The 24,094-nt window shown below is 33.7% G+C and overlaps 1 protein-coding gene across 1 annotated transcript; it reads left to right on the forward strand.

Moving 5' to 3' along the window:
- Positions 1-128: 128 nt before the first annotated feature.
- On the forward strand, positions 129-21,840 carry LOC126887250 (pre-mRNA-processing factor 6). The gene is made up of 5 exons (XM_050654664.1): positions 129-482; positions 3,805-4,050; positions 7,300-7,771; positions 13,418-14,314; positions 20,774-21,840. The coding sequence occupies exons 1-5, from the start codon at positions 255-257 to the stop codon at positions 21,733-21,735; spliced, it is 2,805 nt and encodes a 934-aa protein (XP_050510621.1). The 5' UTR covers positions 129-254; the 3' UTR covers positions 21,736-21,840.
- The last annotated feature ends 2,254 nt before the right edge of the window (positions 21,841-24,094 follow it).

Genomic DNA, 24,094 nt, shown 5'->3' on the forward strand with positions numbered 1-24,094 from the left:
GTAGATATCCTAATTATTTTTAAGTTTTCTATAATGGGCCCTCTATTTGATACATTCACAGTGTTGCCATATCTAATACGATAGGCTCTTCAAATAGAGACGGAATGACTGAATGTGAAATGACCTACAGCAGCAGACACATATCCACTAAAAAAAAGAAGATATTAATAATTTTTAGGTTATTTTGTTTACTATCAAATCGTTGTCAAAACGAATTTAATAGGGCTTTTAAAAAAAGTAATGTTTAGTAAAACATGGCAGCAGCACCACCACAGGCTTTAGTCAACAGGAATAAGAAACATTTTCTAGGTGTACCAGCTCCTTTGGGGTATGTAGCTGGTGTAGGAAGAGGAGCTACAGGTTTTACCACTCGTTCTGATATCGGTCCTGCTAGGGATGCTAACGATGTTTCGGACGATAGACACGCTCCGCCAGCAGCTAAAAGGACTAAAAAGAAAGACGAGGAAGAAGAAAAGGAAGAGGTAAGTAGATAACCCACTTACTAAATTACTAGCTATAATACCCGACTTCGCCCGGGAGTTGATATGAGATTACGCGGTAGTTGCAATAAAAAAATAAACTATGACGTAATAGTAAAAAAATTTATTGAAAACATTCGCTCATTTTTTACACTATTTGCTTATAAACAACGTTTTTCATTTTATTGTCTGGAGTATATATATAGATTTTTCGGATTTCCTACCCTTGAGCAAGCTACATATAGCTGACCGTGAGAGAAGCAGGGTTCTTTGAGGTTAATGCCACAATATTTTAAAGTTTGTCCTTGCGCTTTGTTAATTGTAAAACTAAAAGCTAATTTAATTGGAAATGTAGTAAAGGCGCGAAATTTGAAAACTTAAATTTTTAAATATTTTCAGAATTAATAATTAATAATTTGAATAACTAAACTTATCTCGCTTCAACTCCAAAATAAAAGCTACTTAATGCTGTATAAATACACAAAATTTAATAACTTTATTATAGAAACAAATGTAATTTAAGACTTTGTTGAAATTGGAATTTCAAATTTCGCGTCATTGCTACACATGCTGTAATTGCCCGCAGCGCCATTCGAAACGCAACTCAAATAATCGTTGTTCTGAATGGAGTTCAACTACTCGACAACAGATGGCGCCACTACTTCACTTAATTTTCAAGTTGAGGAATTGGAAAAGCCCTTATATCTTTAAAAATACGCCCTTTAAGTTAAAACGGGAACTTACTTGTTCGAGGGGGGGATAAAGGGCTACGATAAAGTCCCTTTATCGTATCGGGAATCCTTTTTAAGTTTTATCGGCACACACATTTTATCAACTTAGTTTTATTATATATAATGATGATAATGATGTTAATACCGGAATATTTAAAAGTTTGGCGAAGGGGCAAAATTGGGAATATTTAAAAATTTGGTGGAGGAGCCAGGTCTAGGCTAGCCAAGCTTGCTAGGAAAAGCCCTTATATCTTTAAAAATACGCCCTTTAAGTTAAAACGGGAACTTACTTGTTCGAGGGGGGATAAAGGGCTATTGCACTATATAAGTCTCTTTATCGTATCGGGAATCCTTTTTAAGTTTTATCGGCACACACATTTTATCAACTTAGTTTTATTATATATAATGATATCCATACTGCTGTAGGCTATTGACAAATACAGCACTGCTTAAAGTCATTTCATCATAATTATCATTGACTGTACAGCTCGTTATGAGCTAAAGCCTTCTTCAGAACAATTCTGCATTCACCCTTGTCTCCAGCAACTTGTTGCTACGCTCTAACTACTTTTGATTTTAAGTAGGCCCTAGATTGTCTTGATACCTAAGTCTCAGTCTCCCTCTAGCTCATTGTCCCATCGGCTTTTTCAGTTAAAAACTTTTCTGAGTGTTGCACTTTAATGTCGCCTGATTACATGCCCTATTCATTAAAGATATGCTAAGTATTGAATTTTACGACAAGTTTATCAAAACTTTTGTACAACTAAAAGTTGTAACGTCTATGCCAAAAGCATTGCTCTTTTATTCCTCCATATATTCTTCATAGGATTTTGCTCTCAAAACGTTTAAGCAGTTCATGGTCCTTCTGTGATAGGGACCATGTTTCTGCTTCATATACTAGCACTGGTCTTATTAGTGTTTTATATATGGTCATTTTAATTTTTCTGGATAATTTACGAATGATATTAAAATCAGCAGGTAGATTATCTGCTGATTATTCTTTAAAGGAGGTAGCTGTCTATCCTTTTCATTCATTTGAATCATGGGAGCCTGAATTTCATCTTCATGGGCTTGCCAATAGCCTTTCTTCAAAATTATTTGCCTCTCTGTTAATGTTCCTTGTCAGTAATTACAGAGCAATCCCTGTGTTTACATGGTATTATTCTGGATTTGAATTCCTTTTTAGATCTATTGGTAAAATCGCTGGAAGTTTTTTTATGGGGGTTATCGCTGCTAAAAGTGATTTTTCTTCTCATAATTTTATCGTTAGTTAATAAATTTACATTCTTCATTGAACCAATCTTCGTTTCTTCTGGTCTTGTTAGATTTTAAAACGACTTTAGTTCTTTTTCTTCTGTGCTTAGATTTTCTTCAATTGATAATAATATTTATAGGTCTGCATCCCGCGTATGAAAAAAAAGTTGATTAATAACAAGCTGAAAATTTGTTAATAGCTTAAGGGTGTCTAGTCGGACAAACTTTGATATATAGGAACACTGGAACAAGGGAAGTTTTAATTGTGGAACAGGTTAAAGATATGGAACGGTCAGACCATGAAAACGGCACATGTATTTTGTCAGACAGAACAGACTTAAACTCTCCGAACAGAGATTAAACTCTCATGCAAAAATCAGACTGCTATCTATCACCAAATGGGCATTTCAATGAGTGGAATATGTCAAATGACAGGAATTATGACAGGTGTTAAATAGCAGTCTGATTTTTGCATGAGACTTTAATCTCTGTTCAGAGAGTTTAAGTCTATTCTGTCGGACAAAATAAATGTGCCATTTTTGTGGTCTGACTGTTCCAAATTTTTAACCTGTTCCACAATTTTTTTTTTTTTTTTGGAGGTCGTCTGACATTTGTCTCCGATGGCAATGCAGCCTCATGGGCTTATTGTGCCAATGTTCCACAATTAAAAATGCCCCTGTTCCAGTGTTACCATATATCAAAGTTTATCCAACTAGACACCCTTAAGCTATTAACAAATTTTCAGCTTGCTATTAATCAACTTTTTTTTCATACGCGGGATCCAGACCTATTAGTTTAAAATTTACATATAACTGTAGCTCGTGCTTAAAGTATTTACTTACTTACTTACTTAGTCCTAAGCCTTTCTACCTTTAGGTGTAAGGCTGGTGGAGTTGAGTTTGGCATTGTAGTCTCCATGCTTTCTGATCTTGCGTTAGGTTTCTTGCACTTTCCAATGTCAATCCCTTCTTCTCGACTTCTTTCCTGATTTCATCTACCCACATAACTCTTGGTCTTCCTGTTTTGTTTTTCCCTGCACTCTCGTTTTGAACACTCGTTTTGTAAGCCTCTCGTTCGACATTCTACACACGTGCCCGAACCATCTAAGTTGTCCCTCCACTATTTTTTCATTGATTGGTTCCAGTTTTAGGTTTTGTCTAATTGTTTCGTTTCGTATTTTGTCTGTCCTCTTTCTGTTTGCTATTTTCCTCAGGAACCTCATTTCCATAGCATTGACTCTGGATTTTTGTCTCCCTGTCAATGTCCATGTCTCGCTGCTATATATGATTGTTGGTCTTACCAACAAAGTATTTATATTTAGTAAAATAACTATTTTTTAGGAAGAAGATTTAAATGATTCCAATTATGATGAATTCAGTGGCTATGGTGGATCATTATTTTCAAAAGATCCTTATGACAAAGATGATGCAGAAGCTGATGCTATTTATGAAGCTATTGATAAACGGATGGATGAAAAAAGAAAGGAGTATAGAGAAAAACGTTTAAGAGAAGAACTTGAGAAGTATCGACAGGAAAGGCCAAAAATTCAGCAGCAGTTCTCTGATTTAAAAAGAGATTTAGCGCAGGTTGGTATTTTAGAACATAGGCACACTCCTGGAACTATTATTTTTTTATTATTATTCTTGTGACCTTTTATAATACTATATAAGCAGTCATACATTTTTGACATTTGAAAATACAATTTTTGAATAAAAAAAACTTATCTTATTTGTTACATCTTTTTCTTCTTCATGTGCGTCATTGTTTAAGGACATTGGTGATTATCACTGCCCATTTTACTGTGTCTGCAGCAGTTCTGAAGGGTTCTATTGTTGCTATTCCACTCCACTGCTTTAAATTTTTCAACCAGGATGTTAGTCATCTCCCCTTCTTCTTCAAGTGCCATCTCCGTGATGGAGTTGGGCAATAATCATAGCTATTCAGACTTTAGAGATCACTGCTCTGAAAAGTTCATTTGATGTACATTCGTACCATTCTGTCGTTGCACACCCATGCTATTCTATTTTTTCATTGATGCTTCATTCAAGGTCCAAGCTTCCATTCCATAAAACATAGTCGAGAAAACGTAGCACCTAGCCAAGCTAACTCTTAGCTCCAACTTTAAATGTCTTGTGCACTCTGCTCGTTTTATTAAAATTTGCTCTAGATCTCTTCTATCATCACCCCAGTCCTTTTTTTTCTTCTATTTTTCCTTGTATAACCAATCACATCAACTCATATTTTTCATTTCTTAGTATGTGGCCACAGTAGCACATTTTTCTTTCGTTTGTAGTATTGAGTGTTTCATTTTATTTTCCGAATTCTTCTATATCACCATATCTCAAATCTGGCAAGTCTTTTTTCAGTTGCTTCCATAATTTTTCCAGATTCAGCTCCATATAAAAACATAGGGAGTACCTAATTACCATTTCAATACTTTATTTCTAATTTTTTTCCCAGTTTTTCCTTTTCATCAGCCTATCTAAGATTATTCACTAGTGTTCCGTTAATTGATATTCCTTCATTGATGTCTCTTAGAGCCTTTTTAAACAACTCTTCTGAGCACATATCGCATGTTTTGAAGAAAAGTTTAATAAATGAAAATAGCAAAATTTTTAGAAAAGAAGAGAAAGAAATGGATTTATGTATTTTCAAAAAGGGTCAAATTAAAATTAAATAAATGATTATTCCTTAGCCTGCCTAAGTCTTTTTTGAAACTAAACAGTTTTTGAGATAATGAGTATATTTTTTAACTTTTGATATGTTACAGTTTTCTTCGAAAAATCTCGAAATATTACGCTTTTAATCAAAAAGCACGAAACAAAGGTCTAAACTCTTCCTAACTAAACAGCAGTAACTACAAATTTAGTACACTTTTCGGCAGATGTAAAGTGGAAATACAGTGGTACCTCGACATACGAGGGTAATTCGTTCCGTAACCTTGCTCGTATGTCAAATTGCTCGTATTTCAAAGCAATTTTCCCCATTGAAATTAACTGAAATGTCATTAATCCGTTCCAGCCCCAAAAAAATCACTTTAGTTGTTTTTGTTAAGTGTTTTTAAATAAGAAAAATGTTTTTACAAGAAGAAATGTTTATTTATAAATAACAAAACATACATACATATTCTGTAAAAACATAACAAAAAGTGAGGTGTTTACGGAAGCGCTTAATTTTCGTCAGTGGTCTTCGCTTTTTTCGTCACACTTTGCTCATTTTCATCTGCAGCTCGTTTAAAAACTGCCCAAAGAGGTTTGTTTCTTCCTCCCTTTCATAAATCGCTTGTGCCTTCTCACATGATGATGCTTTGTGTTAAGGTTCCTCCTTGAAGCTGCTTCTGTCACCCACACCATCATTAGTTTCTCCATCTTTCCATGGAGAGAGTCCGGAGCTTGGAAATTATTGTAACACCCTTAGCTGGCATTATACCCTTTATCACCTCCTTCAAGTTAGAAGTAGGTAGTCAGAAAGAGGCATGAATTTTAATAAAAAGCGGTTACTCGTATCTCAAATTTTGCTCTCATCTCAAAGCAAAACATCGTTCGCTCGGCGGCTCGTATCTCAAAACACTCGTATATTAGGGCGCTCGTATATCGAGGTACCACTGTATTTCTAAATACTCCGATAAGAGTAGCAACTCGAAATGTTACACTTTTACCGGGAGAGCACAAAGCTAAAGTTTATAATAATTCTAAAATAAAAATGGTAATAACTACAATTATCATACTTTTGATCAGAAAATGCTGATACACCTGTTCCGAGGAATAGAGATTCTTGTGCCATCTAGGCAATAATGATGGAACTTAAATTATTACAGTTTTCTTTAGGGAATAGTGCTTTATATATATATATATATATATATATATATATATATATATATATATATATATATATATATATATATATATATATATATATATATATATATATATATATATATATATATATATATATATATATATATATATATATATATATATATTCCTGTCCATCCATCCATCCAATGGCACTACAGCCCAAATCGAGCCTTGGCCTCCTTCAACAAGCTTCTCCAATCATTTCGATTTACCGCTGTTCTTTTCCATGAACGCGTTCCCAGGAAGTTCCTGGCATCCTCATCGACTTCGTCTTCCCATCTCTTTTTAGGTCTTCCAACAGGTCTTTTTCCCTGCATTCTTGCATTTAACAATTTTCTGGGGATTCTATTCTCATGCATGCGGACCACGTGCCCTGCCCACCGTAATCTCTACAGTTTAGTGTTTTGTGCTAGAGTTGGTTCGCTATATTGCTCGTATATTTCTCTATATACTACTTATCTTATACCTAATTCGCCGGTTGTTATTTTCACTTATTGGGCCCAGTATCCTACATAATATTTTTCTTTGAAACACATCTAATGCATTGGCAGATTTCTGTGTCACCACCCATGTTTCACAGCCATAACTTACTATGGGCCTGATTATTGTTTTATAGACCCGGAGTTTTGTTTTCTGGTGTACGTCTCGCGATTTGAATATGTGGCCCATCACGAAATAGGCTTTACTTGCCAGCACAAGCCTTCTATTTATTTCCGGTTCTTCCGGAATATATATTCCTGTACTCCTGTAAAAAAGTGAAGATAGAAAAAAATTTGATTTACTACATTTTTCTTCGGAACGTGCGATATTAAAAAGTTGAGTTACTAATATGTTGATAATTAATAGGTATACCAAAACATCGACTCTACTGGTTAGATCTGACATTGTGTTTTCTTCTTTATAGTCTGTAAAATGCAAATTGTTAATCATTTAAGATAGTTGCCAAGGAGTTTTATAATGTTTTGTATATTTATCTAGGTTACAGAAGATGAATGGAAGACAGTACCAGAAGTTGGTGATGCCAGAAATAAAAAGCAACGTAATCCGAGAGCAGAAAAGTTTACCCCCTTACCAGATAGCGTAATATCTAACAATTTAGGAAGTGTGTCCTCCACATCTATAGATCCCAATTCAGGTTTAGCTAGTATGGTTCCTGGAGTACAAACACCGGGTATGCTGACACCCACAGGCGACATGGATCTGCGCAAAATCGGCCAAGCAAGAAACACTCTGATGAATGTTAAACTGTCACAAGTATCTGACTCTGTAACTGGTCAAACAGTTGTTGATCCTAAGGGGTATCTTACTGATTTACAATCTATGATACCCACTTATGGAGGTGACATTAATGACATCAAGAAAGCTAGACTACTATTAAAATCAGTCAGAGAAACTAATCCAAATCATCCACCTGCTTGGATTGCCAGTGCTAGGCTAGAGGAGGTTACAGGTAATTTTAACACACATAGTTTATTCTGTATCTATGATACCCCAGGAAAGAAAACATTTAAAAAAGCGACTTCCTTCATTCATTTCAATATTGTGAAAAAACTATTCATTGTAGATGGAAACGTTCCACACCTGACTAAATATTTCCTCTAAAATGAAATTTTCTAAATTAAAAATGTTTATATAAGTTAAAAAGTTATTACAAATTAAACCCGAAAGTAAGCATTTTTTCAATTGTTTATAATTATTAAAATAAACAATAATAGTTATTTATGAAACAGTTCGTGAAGTATGCTTTTTGCGAACGCACGCGATGTTTAGAGCACGAGCGACAGCGGAGTGAGTGCTATACATCGCGTAAGTTATCTTAAAATATCGGATATCATCAGCATCATCATCCAACCAATATACGTCCACTGCTGGACATAGGTCTCCCCCAATTGTTTCCACACTTCACGGTTTTGTGCTGATTTTTGCCAGTTTTTACTAATCCGCCTGATATCATCTGTCCATCGTGTAGGCGGCCTTCCTCTACTTCGTTTATCTTCTCTTGGTCTCCACTCCATCAGCCTTCGTGCCCATCTTGAATCTTTCAGCCTGGCGACGTGTCCTGCCCAGTTCCATTTGAGCCTGGTGATACGTTCTACAACATCTGCGATACCGGTTGTTTGTCTGAGATCTTCGTTTCTTATTTTGTCCCGTAGAGTTACGCCCAGCATGGATCTTTCCATGCGCCTTTGAGCAACCCGCATTTTCGACGCTGTTGCCTTGGTTAGAGTCAGTGTCTCTGCTCCATATGTCATTACCGGTAGCACACATTGGTCAAACACTTGTCTTTTTAAACCGATCGGTATACTGCTCCTAAATATGTCTCTCAGAGCTCCGTAGGCTGCCCAAGCAAGAGTTAATCTTCTTTTTAAGAAGATTAAAAATTAGATTAGAAAGATTAAAGAAGATTAAAGATTAGGAAGATTAAAAAGAAGATTAAAAATCGGATATCAGTATCGGATATATCTAAAATATTTATACCCGTATGCACGCCAATGGTGAATATAAAATTCTTAATTGCACGCCAAAAAATGCGCAATAACTACCTCTTAAAATCTACCAAATTTCATTTGCATATCACAAACCGTTTTAGAGAAATAAATAAATCGTCAGTTTGTAAGAACAATTTCAACACCCCCTATCTCGGAAACGAAGCATTTGCGGGCATACGTTTATAAAGCAAACTGTCATTATTTTATCATGCAGAATTACCCCTTAAAGTTTGCCGTACTTATTTAAAAACACCCTGTATTAACGAAAAACAGGGGTAGTTGTTAAAGTGCTTAACTTTTTTATTATCCATCATAAGCGAATGAATCAAAAAACAGAATGTTAAGAAAACCTGAGGCTATAGTTTGGTTATAATTTCAGTATTTTATAAAAGCTAGAACATTCCACAGGGTGTTCCAAAGTTTGAGAAAAAAACACAGTTTGATTGGTACACCCTGTATACAATGACAATGTACCTGTCTAGCAACAATATTATTACAGCGATATTGATAAAGAATAAGGCTATAACGTATTAAAAAATCACTTAAATCGGACATCAGGTTTAGGAAATACAAGACATTAAAAATGACCCATTTTTTGGGGTGCCCGTTTTCTCTGCCGGTGAGTGTATATAAAAAGTGTACATAGATCCTTTATGCACTTACATTTTAAAATTTACTGTGTACATAGATCCTTTACACTCTAGTAACTTAGAAAATATTAATTTTAAAACGTGTTTGACTTGTTTAAAAGATTTTTAGGTTTTAACAACTTTTAACATAAATTACGTATTTTTTTATGGGAAATAAGCCACAATTTTACTAAAAAATGAATTTATTAAGTTTCGAGAATTTTACTGTCATCGTTGCATTTGGTTGTCTTTTTAGAGACAGATCACATGCTATGATTTTTTTGCGACGGATATTCTTGAGTTGGGATTGATTTCATGTAATCGAATGAACTATCTTTTAGTAAAGTCGTCCCAGGAACGCAACTCATAAATATTGGCGATATCATTTTAAAGTCTTCTACTTTAAAATGTATAATATACGTCTGAATTGCCAATATAAATGAGTCAGATTAAATAAATTATTAGAAGAATTTTTTTACTTAGCAACATGTTTGTTTTATTTTAATAGTATTTTGTATTTTGACAACGAAACCCGATTTGGGCTTCGAAACGTTAATAAATTCATTTTTTAGTAAAATTGTGGCTTATTTCCCATAAAAAAATACGTAATTATAAAAATGCCACAAGGAAATAGCTTCAGAACAAAATTTTTAACGTAAAAACATATTTTGAAAAATTGTCACATGTTGAAATGTCACATGTTTGAAAAAATTGTTTACAAGCAATTGTGTTAAAAAAAAGAACAAAATTTCTCCGGTTTTATGAGTCGTACAAACTTATCTCTCTTTTTTTTAAATGTGGTTTTTCATAACATTTCAGATGGTGTATTTTGTTTTTATAAAGGTTAGAACATCGCAGATCATTTAATTGTTTTATAAGGCGAAAAATGGTACTTCTTTCTCTATCAATTATGATGGTTATGATGATTAAAAATGAATACAGGGTGAGTCATGAGGAACTGTACATACTCCTACCTCGTATAGAGGCCCCTATGGGGAATAACAAATGACCATTGAAAAGTGTCTGCTCCCATTGTTTAATAATATACAGGGCGAGTTTCGCATTTTGACAGAAATTTATATTCGTCATAATTTTTGAACGGTCAGATCGATGTGTCTCTTATTTTGGTCAATCGTTACACTATTACCACCTAATCAACTAATTTATTCAAACTAGAAAAAAATCAGGTCTGGCTTTAAAAAATTAGTTCGTTTGGGTCTTACAAAAAATTTCACCCTGTATACGCTTTTTGAAAACTCTAATATTAATTTTACAAATTAGACAAATAGGCAATTAAAATGACTTATTTATTTTTTCCCCACACGATTACTTAATTTTTTATAAAAAAATCAAATTTGACTATGAATTAAAAGTTTGGTAAAGTGAACCATAGATTTAAAAAAAATTAACTTTTTATTACAAAAATTATTTTTTTTTAAACAAATATTTGATTTATGTTACCACCCAATCAACTGATTTATTCAAACTAGAAAAAAATCAGGTCCGGCTTTAAAAAATTAGTTCGTTTGGGTCTTAGAAAAAATTTCCTCCTGTATACGCTTTTTGAAAACTCTAACTTAAAATTAAAAGTTTCACCATTTTTTTTTCTATAACACGTCTAGATCTAAAACTCCCCATAACACTTCTCTTTGGACTCTATAGTTTAACATAGACGTGATCAAATAGATAAATTTTAAATTTTTTCACTTAATTTTTGCGATCTAACTTTGCAATTCACGAAGCTGCACCTTTTATTTTTAAAAATTCATAACTTTTACGAGAAGAAGAGTGAAAGTCTACAACAATTGTCATAGTCTTCACAATGGTAAGAGATATGTGCTGTAAAAATTTCAGAAAAAAAATTTAAAATGGAACGTTGTAGCGAATTAAACCGTGATTTCATCTTTTTTTTTCATTTTTAATAGTCCTGTCGCCAGGGGGGGTACAACGGCCTCGTTAATTCAGATGGACTTACTCAAGTTTTTTTTATGTATTTTGACCCGTAGAACACGAATTTTTTGGGTAACAGTTGATCCGGATGTCGATAAGATTGTTATAGACCAAGAACTTGAGGAATCAAATAACAGCGATTTTTGGCAAAACAAAACAATATTTTGTATTTTTTGGGCCATTTTAAGTAAAAAATATTTCTACAAGTTTTTTCGTAGGATGCACAGTTTTCGAGATAAACGCGGTTGAACTTTAAAAAAATCGAAAAATTGCAATTTTTGAACCCGAATAACTTTTGATTAAAAAATAAAATAGCAAGTCTGCTTACCGCATTTGAAAGTTTAAGTCAAATTATATCGGTTTTGATTATTTGCATTGGTAAAAATTTATTTTTTTATTGTTTAACAAAGCTATAAACACGTAGGGTTTCCCGTGCTTTTACATGCGTTTTAACGCATGTAACGTAGAAATAGTCTTGATTGCACTAGTACCTATTCTACCTACTCGTTCGATTTTAAATGAGAAATCATAGAAACATCACTCACGCACTAGTTGTTTGTAGCTTTGTTTAGCAATAACACAATAAATTTTTAGCAATGCAAATAATCAAAACCGACATAATTTGACTTGAACTTTCAAAGGCGCTAAGCAGAATTGCTATTTTATTTTTTAATCAAAAGTTATTCGGGTTTAAAAATTGCAGTTTTTCGATTTTTTGAAAGTTCAACCGCGTTTATCTCGAAAACTGTACATCCTACTAAAAAACTTGTAGAAATATTTTTTGCTTAAAATGACCCAAAAAATACAAAATATTGTTTTGTTTTGCCAAAAATCGCTGTTATTTGATTCCTCAAGTTCTTGGTCTATAACAATCTTATCGACATCCGGATCAACTGTTACCCAAAAAATTCGTGTTCTACGGGTCAAAATACATAAAAAAAATTTGGGTAAGTCCATCTGAATTAACGAGGCCGTTGTACCCCCCCTGGCGACAGGACTATAAGTTAAAATGCCGATTTTGACAAATTTGATTTTTTAATAAAAAATTAGGTAATCGTGTGGGGAAAAATAAATATGCCATTTTAATTGCCTATTTGTCTAATTTGTAAAATTCATATTAGAGTTTTCAAAAAGCGTATACAGGGTGAAATTTTTTTAAGACCCAAACGAACTAATTTTTTAAAGCCGGACCTGATTTTTTTCTAGTTTGAATAAATCAGTTGATTAGGTGGTAATAGTGTAACGATTGTCCAAAATAAGAGACACATCGATCTGACCGTTCAAAAATTATGACGAATATAAATTTCTGTCAAAATGCGAAACTCGCCCTGTATATTATTAAACAAGGGGTGCAGACACTTTTTAATGGTAATTTGTTATTCCCCATAGGAGCCTCTATACGAGGTAGGAGTATGTACAGTTTCTCATGACTCACCCTGTATACCCTGTAAAAACCTGAAAAGTTGAGACCTTACGAAGAGAATAATACCAAAAAAGCCCTACTAAATATTGACATCGAGCCCATCTGTTGCACATAGAGTAACTACATAAAAACTCACATTGTGAAATGTACTTTAAATATTTTTATTTTTTATAATGATGATAAACAATGTTTACTTTCGGGTTTAATTTGCAGTAACTTTTTTGTTTATAAACATTTTTTAATTTAGAAAGTTTCATTTTTTAGAGCAAGTATTTTCAAGTAAGTCGTGTGTTGAACATTTCCATCTAAAATGCGTAGATTTTTCGCAATATTTAAATGAATGAAAAAAGTCTTAAATGTTAATAAAAAATCATGATGCTGTAAAAATTTCGATGCCTACGAGATGGTACGTCATTTCTATTGACTTCCCCTAGATATTCCAGTTAAACAATAGCGGGCAGTAATTTTTCGATTTTTCAAGTGCTTTTTCGGCTTTGTTGCCTGGAGTATAGTGTAATTTTTTTGTTTTGTTTCCTGGCCTTGGTTTAGATATAGTGTAATTACTAGTTGCATATGCAACTTTCATAAATATTGTTTTATTTTAGGCAAAGTCCAAGCAGCTAGAAACCTTATAATGAAAGGCTGTGAAGTAAATCCCCAAAGCGAGGACCTATGGCTTGAAGCGGCTAGACTAAATCCACCTGATACCGCTAAAGCAATCATTGCTCAAGCAGCCCGTCACATACCTACATCTGTCAGAATCTGGATTAAAGCGGCTGATCTAGAATCCGAAACCAAGGCCAAAAGAAGGGTCTATAGGAAAGCCTTGGAACATATTCCGAACTCCGTACGATTGTGGAAAGCTGCCGTTGAACTGGAAAATCCAGAAGACGCCAGGATTCTACTTTCTAGGGCTGTGGAATGTTGTCCGTCAGCAGTTGAACTGTGGTTGGCGCTTGCCAGGCTGGAAACTTATGAAAATGCGAGGAAAGTGCTGAATAAAGCTAGAGAAAATATTCCTACGGATAAACAGATTTGGACCACTGCTGCAAAATTAGAGGAGGCGAATGGTAACCAACATATGGTGGAAAAGATCATAGAACGAGCTATTACTTCGCTTAGTTCAAACGGTGTGGAAATCAACAGGGAACAATGGTTTAAAGAAGCCATTGAAAGTGAAAAAGGCGGCCATATTCATTGTTGTCGCGCTATCATTAAAGCGATCATTAGCTACGGCGTGGAAACTGAAGATCAAAAACACACTTGGATGGAAGACGCTGAAAACTGTATCAATCAAACTGCTTTTGAGTGTGCTAGAAGTGTTTACAACATAGCTTTAGCCACATTTCCCGGCAAGAAGTCAATATGGCTGCGAGCTGCCTATCTGGAGAAAAGCCACGGCACCAGGGAGAGTTTGGAAAGTCTTCTACAAAGAGCAGTTGCCCATTGTCCGAAGAGTGAGGTCTTGTGGTTGATGGGAGCCAAGAGCAAGTGGTTAGCAGGTATGTATTTTATGTGTTTTAAAAGTATTTTTTGTGTCAGTACAGGCTGGGCTGCCCTGTATGGTGGTTGGGGTAGTTACCCCCGACGAGGGGGTTGATTTGTAAAACACTATTTACCAAACATGTATCTATTTGCCAACACTAAATACGCCAGTAACGAGTTGGTGAACAAAGTCTACATTCTAACTACATTGATAGTTAAATAATGAATGATGAATAATGACTGATCCCTTTTACTTTCTTCGTATCTATAAATAAACTCATAATTGTTTTTATTATGATTGCCGACACCGAATCGACCGTGAAATACTCATAATATCAAAATAGCTGACTAGGGCGTTCTCGAAACGAGTGCCCTACATTGTGAAATCAATGTCACTCAGTTATTTACTATAAACAACTCTTGTAGATAATGATTATGTAAGACCTTTAAAAATTAAATCGATATAGATTAATCTTATTTCTTTTGATGCTAATATAAATCCTGTACACCTGATATTTGACAATATTCATTTCATTAGTGAGTTAAAATGCTAAAACAGCTTAGAGAGACACTTGAATGCAGTATTTAAAGGCATCCATCATCTTTATTTCCATATCAACTCCATATTTGGTAAAATATTAATTTATTGAAAGTATTACACCTATGAAAAAATTAACACAACGCCTATGTTTAGCTAATATGTCAAGATCTTGTGATGTAGTGGATATCATCTTGATCTTCTAAAGTATTACTTGGTCATCCGCAATATGCAAGTTATACCGTTTATAACCTCCAATTTTAACACCCTTTTATAATTTTAAATAAGTTCACATTTTCTTTTGTCTTTGGCAACTATATCTTTTTTGTCACTTTTTGTCCAATTTTTCTCTTCCTCACGGCATTAATGTAAATCAGTGGATTTTTCTTGTCTTTTTGCACCTGCCACAGCTTGGCTAACGGGACAGTCGGTGGGAGGGCATTTAATGCCAAACTTTCCACCTTTTTAAGAGTGGATGGACATCCAATTGCTCCAAAATATTTATTAACCTTCCGATGACCAACCTTTTTTTGTTACACGGATGACCAACGGGGGTAAAAATGACCCCAGGTCAAAAATGATCTGGAATGAATGTTTTCAGCATTTAAATCTTCATCTAACAATACATCCTCGTTTTCTGATACTATTTCATCTTCTATATCATCATAAAAATCGCTAGCAGTAACAATTTCCTGTAACTCAGCCTCAGTAAGATATTTGTGGGCCATATCTTATATGTACACAAAATACTAAGAAACTATAATAATATACGCCAGGAAATAATAATAATGACTAACTGCAGCAGACAGGATTGTCATGATTCGTACATAACAGGCACCACAGTCTAAAAATAGATTTTGATAAAGCGCAGTGTAAAACGACTTGGAATTCCACGTAATAGACGGTATTTTACTAAACATCAACTTCAGAATATATTTTTTATTCGTAAAATATAGGAAATTTTTTTTATTTCAAAATATGAGGATATCTAGAATGATATTAAAGTCAGAAAAATAATGAGTTAAAAATTGAAAATACTTTTGAATTTATTAAAGAAAAACATACGCTGGGGTCCAAATTTACCCCCGTTGGTCATCCGAAGGTTAAGGACCACTGAAGCAATAATAACACAATTAAAGAGATTTAAGAGACTAAGTTTTCACTCTAATGGCATATAAAGCAACATAATGTTACTCTACATCCCACCAGACTGAAAAACAATGGGGACCTTCTCTGGTTACACCTCCGAGGCTTCTACAATTTGCAAGCCATACGGATGCTGAGACTAAGGAAGATGTTCCAACGAGAATGGTTACCTTCGTACTCCTATCAGAGTAAACATGTAAACCAAAAATGAATAACCATTTTCAATTTCGTTGCAACTCGAAAATACAGCCGCATCATATTCTAGTCCAATCAGAGAGTACCGCAAGCACCTCCACCGGTTTCGAAACTTATTAGTCTCTCATCAGGAGGCACATATGCTGCTCTCCCCGATCCAACCAAAACAGACCCCGGCGTGCAGTCACGGATCGCAACGAACGAAATGGCATAGATGCCCTAGCGGCAACTTCTATCAAAAGACTAAGTTTTCACTCTAATGGCATATAAAGCAACATAATGTTACTCTACATCCCACCAGACTGAAAAACAATAAGGACCTTCTCTGGTTACACCTCCGAGGCTTCTACAATTGGCAAGCCATACGGATGCTGAGACTAAGGAGACAAAGAGATTTATTCAAACATGAATTATATTTATAGTGCTTCGGGGGTGTAAACACATATAGCGTTGAGTGAAATCAATGTAATGTTATACGAATAACACAAAAGAGCGCTACATTTCAAAACACGTAAATTTGCACCAAAAGCGCGAGAAAACACTTGTCTACTAGGCGAGGCCTACTTTTAGACTGCCACAATTTCGAGTTTCTACACTACGAAAGGAACGCGGGCGATATCGGCGGAAAAAACTAGTCTTAACAAATAAAGGTTCACATTAGGGGAACGAAAACTAGTTTTTGAACGCAAACACATGCATTTACAATAATTCTTATACATTAAACTTAATGTGAAGTAAAACACTCCCTGGTGTAGTTGGTATATTTTAATAAAAATTTAAAATTTTTAAAAATCCAAAAGGATTACGTTCAAAACGTTTTCGGACTTATCAGTCCATCATCAGTGAACTCCCTGTCCTTGCAAAATAGCCACAATATCAAACACTTAACTTAACCAGTGTTTGGCATAACTTAACTGGTCAGAACTGCTGCCGTCATGTTCTGACCAATTCGTATGTTTGCCAATACAAATTTTTGATAATACGGAGGGCTCTGTCATCAATTCCCACCTGTTGCAAGACACCTATAAGTTTGCCATAGTTGCCTCGCTCAAAGGCCTTTTCGAAGTCAATAAAACACATACATACCGGTTGCTCTATATCCCTACATCTTTGAACCATGACCTGCAAACTGAACAGTGCTTCTCTGGTTCCAAAGTTGTTTCTGAATCCAAACTGTGTTTCGCATAGTTTTATGTATGGTCGAAGCGAAGATCGGTGGGATATGTGCATTTTATCAATGAAATTCGATATTTTTAAGATATTCCAAAAGCCGCTACAGATAAAATGTTTTAACAACCTATTAATCATTCAGAATTACTCGACGGATATTAGTACAGTTAAAATAATTAAGACGATAACCGGACAATAATGATTTAATGAGTGAAATTTAGTTTTTTTTACTTTAATGACAACAAAAAGCAAGCCCATTAGCAGAACCCAATTAAAAATTATTTTGCACATCATATTTGAAACATTATTTGGTTGAAAAATCTCATTTTTGTTGACAAAAAAAATATATTACTTTGGACTAAATTACAGTTGTGCTTATCTTAAAAAGGATATGTTACTATCAACTTTCACACAGTGTTGCCAAACTGAATTTTGTTATTTTGGGTGTAAATTTTTTCCACGGATCTCCGAGGGTACTATACTGCTATTTTGTTGTAAATTCTCGAGTGCAGTATTCGTGAGAAAATTTTCAGTACATGACTCATCAGACTGATAGTGCGATTATAGCTACATTGGCGTTTATTTTTTTCGGTATCATTACAAATGTTGACAGTAGCCAGTCTGTTGGTATATGCCCTGTTTCGTACATTTTATTGAAGAGGCTTAGAAGAGATGTTTATCCTTATCGTCGAGTAATTTGATTATTTCGTTGGGAATTTCATATGGACCGGCTGCTTTCCTATTCTTTGATAGCCTTATAGCTATTGTTTGTTTTGAACAGAACATATTATCTGTACAAGAACGACCAGTACGAAAGTCACTCTGATCTTCAGCGTCTTCCCAAAAATCTTCAATTCGGCTTTTAATAATCTTCTAATTTATGTGCATACAGGGTGGGGCATTATTGTGACAAAGTCCAATTACTCTTTTGTCGTAAGAGATACAGTTAGAGATACGTAAGAGATAAAGTTATTTAGGTAAAAGTTGGGGTACAGATAGGACCATAACCGAAAAATATTTTCAAATGTACAATGCCACCCGTATTGACAGGGTGATAAAAACTTATGTTTTTTTAAATGGAACACCCTGTATATTTTTACAGTTTTGGATTCTACTCGATGCATTCTTTCATAAAATATAGGGTTTCGTAACATTATACGAGGTACTTTAAAAGATAATTACGTTTTTTTGTTAATTTCATAACAATATTCACACCCTGTAGAATTGTAGTGATTTGACATCAAAATTTTTATTTCTGTTCAAACGATTTTTAATATAGTCTACTATTGTTACATTAACATTATTATTATAGCGAAACGTTTAATTTTTGTATACAGGGTTGGTCGAAATTCAGTATAATAAGTATTTTTTGAGTAAATGGAACACCCTGTATTTTAGTATTGTAATGAAATGATATTTTATGGTACTTTTTCTATCTCTTAAGCATTCCCTATTGGGACCGTGCAAGTTCGGCAAAGCGACCCCTATTTCTACGCTCTGTACTATTATTCGCACTTTTAATTATATTGGCCAATTATATTAGTCCTGGTTACTGGATAATTGTCAAGGCCATAGTCCAAAAAAAAATAATAAGAAGAAAAAATAAGATTCAGGTTATGTTATGAAAACATCAACAATTGTATGTAGTAAATAAAATTAGTTATTAAAATGCAGTACTGCAAGCAAAATACAATTAATTAAATTTACCTTTATATAATAATTGCATATCATATCAATATTGTGGAGCAATATATAATTTTTCTGCTTCATTGACAGAAGGTATGAAATATACGTCAATTTGACAATTTCAATTGACAATATGAATTATTTAAGATAGTTGCAATATTTCTCCGCGACTCGCGCAGGGTCGTTTCTCGTTTCCCTTTCCAAGTACTTGCACACCGCGAATACCTAAGTGCTTTAGTTTGTGAGTTATTCGCGATTCTTGGGAGAGAGGGAAAATGAGAGAGCATAGGTTGAGATGGTTTGGTCATGTTCAACGTCGAGACGCTAATCACCCAATACGAAGAATTGCTGAAGTGCAGATTCCTGGCAGGAGTAGGAGAGGAAGACCAAAGAAGACGTGGGGGGAGACGATTAGGCAGGACATGTTGGTAAAGGGGATTAATATTGATATGACCCAAGATAGAATTGTATGGAGAAATGCAATTAGGGAAGCCGACCCCGCATAGGGATAAGGCAAAGAGAATGATGATGAATACCCTGATACACGACAACCAAGAAGAGAAACTTTTGAAAGTATGTATACTAAAACGGTTTCAACAGACTAGACATTTAGATTATGAGAACGGTCGTACTAATATGCAGATCTTCAGTGACACTAAGGATTACATTTAATTCATTTTATTCATTTACAATAGTTCTTGTTCGATCAGTTTTTTCTTGTAATCTAAGTGTCCAGTCCGTTAAAATTGTTCTAGTAAACTTTCAAAAGTTTCTCTTCTTGATTGTCGTCTATCAGGGAATTGCTGAAGATAAATTCTTATTACTAGTAGCACATTTTTGTTATACAGTTCTAACACAAAAACCATATTAATCAGTTACTCATTAGAAAAATTAATATTAGTAATGGTAACAAAGCAACTGGAACTATAAAACTAGTATAATGTGAAATGTTTAAGCAACTTTAATGTCATAGCCAACTAGATAGAATATTTTACGTTTTTATTAACATTTTACGCACCAACAAGCGTAACTACGTAGGCTTTTTAATATATCTCATTCAATATTAATAAATTAAGGATTAGTCTAGATTGATCTGTATTTTTGTTGCAACTAATTTTTGGCGTAAATAATCACGAATAACTCACAAATTAAAGCACTTAGGTATAGGGAATGCTTAGGAAAGAAAAAAGTACCATAAAATATCATTTCATTACAATACTTAAATACATTCCACTTATGAAAACTCAGAAAATACTCATTCCGAGTTTCGACCAACCTTCACCCTCAACCCTTCACTATATTAATCATGTTTAAAAATAGTATAGTATTTTTAAAAATCGTTTGAACATAAAGAGAAATTTCGATATCAAATCACTACAATTCTACAGGGTGTTAATATTGCTACAAAATTAACAAAAAAACGTAATTATTTTTTAAACTACCTAGGATAATATTACAAAACCCTATATTTTTTAAAGAAGGCATCGAGGAGAATCCAAAAATTAAAAAATATACAGTGTGTTTCATTTAAAAAAACATAAGTTTGTGCCACCCTGTCAATACGGGTTGCCCTGTATATTTGAAAATATTTTTATGTTATGGTCCTATCTGTACCCCAACTTTTACCTAAATAACTTTTTTTCGTATCTCTTACGACAAACAAGTAATTGGACTTTGTCACACTAATGCCCCACTCTGTATGCGTGTGGTTTTATTTACTCACATTATATCATTTTTTTAGGTGACGTGCCGGCAGCTAGAGGAATCCTCTCCCTAGCTTTCCAGGCTAATCCAAATAGCGAAGAGATCTGGCTCGCTGCTGTGAAATTGGAATCCGAAAATAAAGAATACGAAAGAGCCAGGAGATTGTTGGCGAAGGCCAGAGGATCCGCTCCAACACCGCGTGTCATGATGAAGAGCGCTAAATTGGAATGGTCTCTGAACGACTTGGACGGAGCTCTCCATTTACTAGACGAAGCACTAAAAGCGTTTGGAGATTATTCTAAATTGTGGATGATGGTTGGGCAAATTCAAGAGGAGAAGAAGGATTTGTCAAAAGCGTTCGATGCGTACAACGCAGGAATTAAAAAATGTCCGAACTCTATTCCTCTTTGGATCTTGTTGTCGAGATTAGAAGAAAAGAGAGGACTTCTCACCAAGGCTAGATCAGTTTTGGAAAAAGCAAGGTTAAGAAACCCTAAGAACGATCAACTCTGGCTGGAAGCTATCAGGGTAGAAATGAGAGCTGGTATAAAAGACATTGCTAACGCTATGATGGCCAAAGCGATCCAAGAGTGTCCAACGTCTGGTATTTTATGGTCTGAAAGTATCTTCATGGAACCCAGACCTCAACGCAAAACAAAATCTGTAGATGCGTTGAAGAAATGTGAACACGATCCACACGTGCTGCTCGCTGTAAGTAAACTCTTCTGGTCTGAAAGGAAGATTAGTAAATGTAGAGAATGGTTCCAGAGGACTTTAAAGATCGAGCCCGATTTAGGAGACGCTTGGGCTTATTGGTACCGATTCGAGCAATTGCACGGAACCAAAGAACAGCAAGAAGAGGCAAAACAGAGGTGTATATTGACAGAACCTCACCACGGTGAGAATTGGTGTGCCGTGTCAAAGGATATTAAAAATGTTGGGTTGAGTACTGAACAAATCTTAAGACTCGTTGCAAAAGAATTGCCAATACCAGTGTAAAATAGATCAGTCCCTAAGAAAAGTTGTAATTACATCATTAGTATTCGATCTTTGTGTTTGATTTGTTTTTTTTATTAATTGTAATTATAGTTGTTAAAAAGTAAAGTTTGAAGTTTGTTTTAATGAATTATTTTTCCCAAAAGTCACATGGCATGGGCCAAAATACACACACCGGCAAAATTAAAGGAACACCTTAAACATGGGGCATGTTTGATGTCTCGAATCTCCTAAACCAGTTGTCCGATTTGAGTGATTTTTTAGTATGTTGTAGCATTATTATTTAAGAATATCGGTGTAATAATATTGTTGCTAGACAAGTAAATGTTATTTTATACCGGGTGATACAATCATACTGTGTTTTTTCCTTAAAGTTTGGAACACCCTGTGAAATATTCTAGCCTATAGTCTTTTTACTACAAAAGCAAGATTACGTAGGTCAAAATTTTTGACGTAAGAGCACTGTCAAAACATTAGAATGTGACTTTTCATCATGGCCACGTTAATGTCATTACTTGTCAGATATTTTCTTTGATTTTGTTTACTGTACAAATAATTAATTCTTTATTCTAATTAATGATGTCAATCGGTTTTCATTTCTTGCCGAAATATTTGTAAGGTTAATTAACGTAAATAAACATTAACTTTAATTGACATTTCTCTACCACAGCTATACGACTCCCACTCGGAACTGACCGATTTTGCAAAAGTGTCAACATGGTATTTAATAAGAAAAACGTAATCGCGATTACATTGAGAATTTTAGAATTATATTAATTAAATAACCAAAAACATTTTTTAATACTAATAATATAAATTTTATTAAACAATTCTTTAAGTTAAATACTCCAGAAAATAATAATTATATTTAAATATATTAGACAATCGTACGCTACTGATGTGACAGTTCTGTGTTGCTACATTTTTACTTCATTTCGTACAGAATTATTTGATATACTAAATACATATGTATAATTAATAGCATTGTAATTATTGTTGTGTACGTGTACTTTTGTGTTTGTATTAAGAAACATACCTATGCCAAATCAAAATGCTTCTTTAATATATTATTTTGAACAAGAACGAAATAATGGGATTCCCTTTTACAATTAACTGCAGAGAAGTAAGTTAAAGAATTTAGATTTCTTAGATTAGGTTTATTAGAAATAAGATTATTATTAGATTTAAAGATCAGAAAGTTTTATTATGAATTTTAGCGTTTGCAGTACTTAGTTTTAAAAATATTAAATAATCTATTTTAATGATTATTAGTGGGATTGATTAGTGGGGTAAAGCTCAATAGATCCTCTATAGTAATAGATAGCAATAAAAGTTATTAACAAAAATTGTAGCCTACTTTGAGCTTCACATTACAAAATTAGTTAGAATGTTACAGGGTGTTCGATAACACAGTGTCAGACCAAACTTATGCTTTTTTAAATGGAACACCCTATATTTTATTTTAAATTCGAAATCCTGTTGAGTTCTCCATCACAGAAATATCAAGGTTAGTTATGTTATAAGGGTATTTACAAAATTATAACCAATTTTGTATGAAAATCTTAACAAGTTCAACTCCCTGTATAAATAAAAATAAGCAAAACAGCAATGGTTTATTAATGCCATATTTTTTATTGTCAAAATTTTCAAGAATTATTGACATTGCTAATTTTCTTTATATCAAATACAGGGTGAGTCAAAACGCAAGTACATTATTTTCTCAGTAATGTTAAATGGAACACCCTATATTTCATATCATTATTGAAAAGTAACATTACCATACTTTAATTTTTATATAACATTTCCTATGTCCAAATTTATTAGTTTTCGAGATATTTTCATTTTTCAGAGCAAATTATTTTAGGTGTCTAAATTTATCTAAATTTTAAGTAAGCCATGACTGAATTGATAATTGACGATTACTGATTATTAATCCGGTAATCAAAGTAACAATGTAGCAAATAAAGAATTAAAAATAATTTATTAGTAATACATTTTACAAAAAAAACACAACCACAACATGTAAAATTTTTGAAACAATTAAAAACTACTTTTTTATGTAAATTTAACAAATAAAGAAAGAAAATTAGTAATAAATTTTACAAAAAACACACAAATACAAAACACAACATTTTGTGAAGACAATTAATTACTACTTTTGTATGTAAATGTAACAAATAAAGAACGAAAAATAATTTATCAGTAATACATTTTGCAAAAAAAAATGTTTGAAAAAATTAGAAGCTACTTTTAATAACATATTTTTAATATTTAATTACATAAGGTGTTCAAAATTACCTCCTAACACATTTATGCACGCCTAAAAACGATCATTGAATGAGCTACTTACTCTACGAAGCAT

Source organism: Diabrotica virgifera, chromosome 6 (assembly GCF_917563875.1).
Source record: "Diabrotica virgifera virgifera chromosome 6, PGI_DIABVI_V3a".
NCBI lineage: Eukaryota > Metazoa > Arthropoda > Insecta > Coleoptera > Chrysomelidae > Diabrotica > Diabrotica virgifera.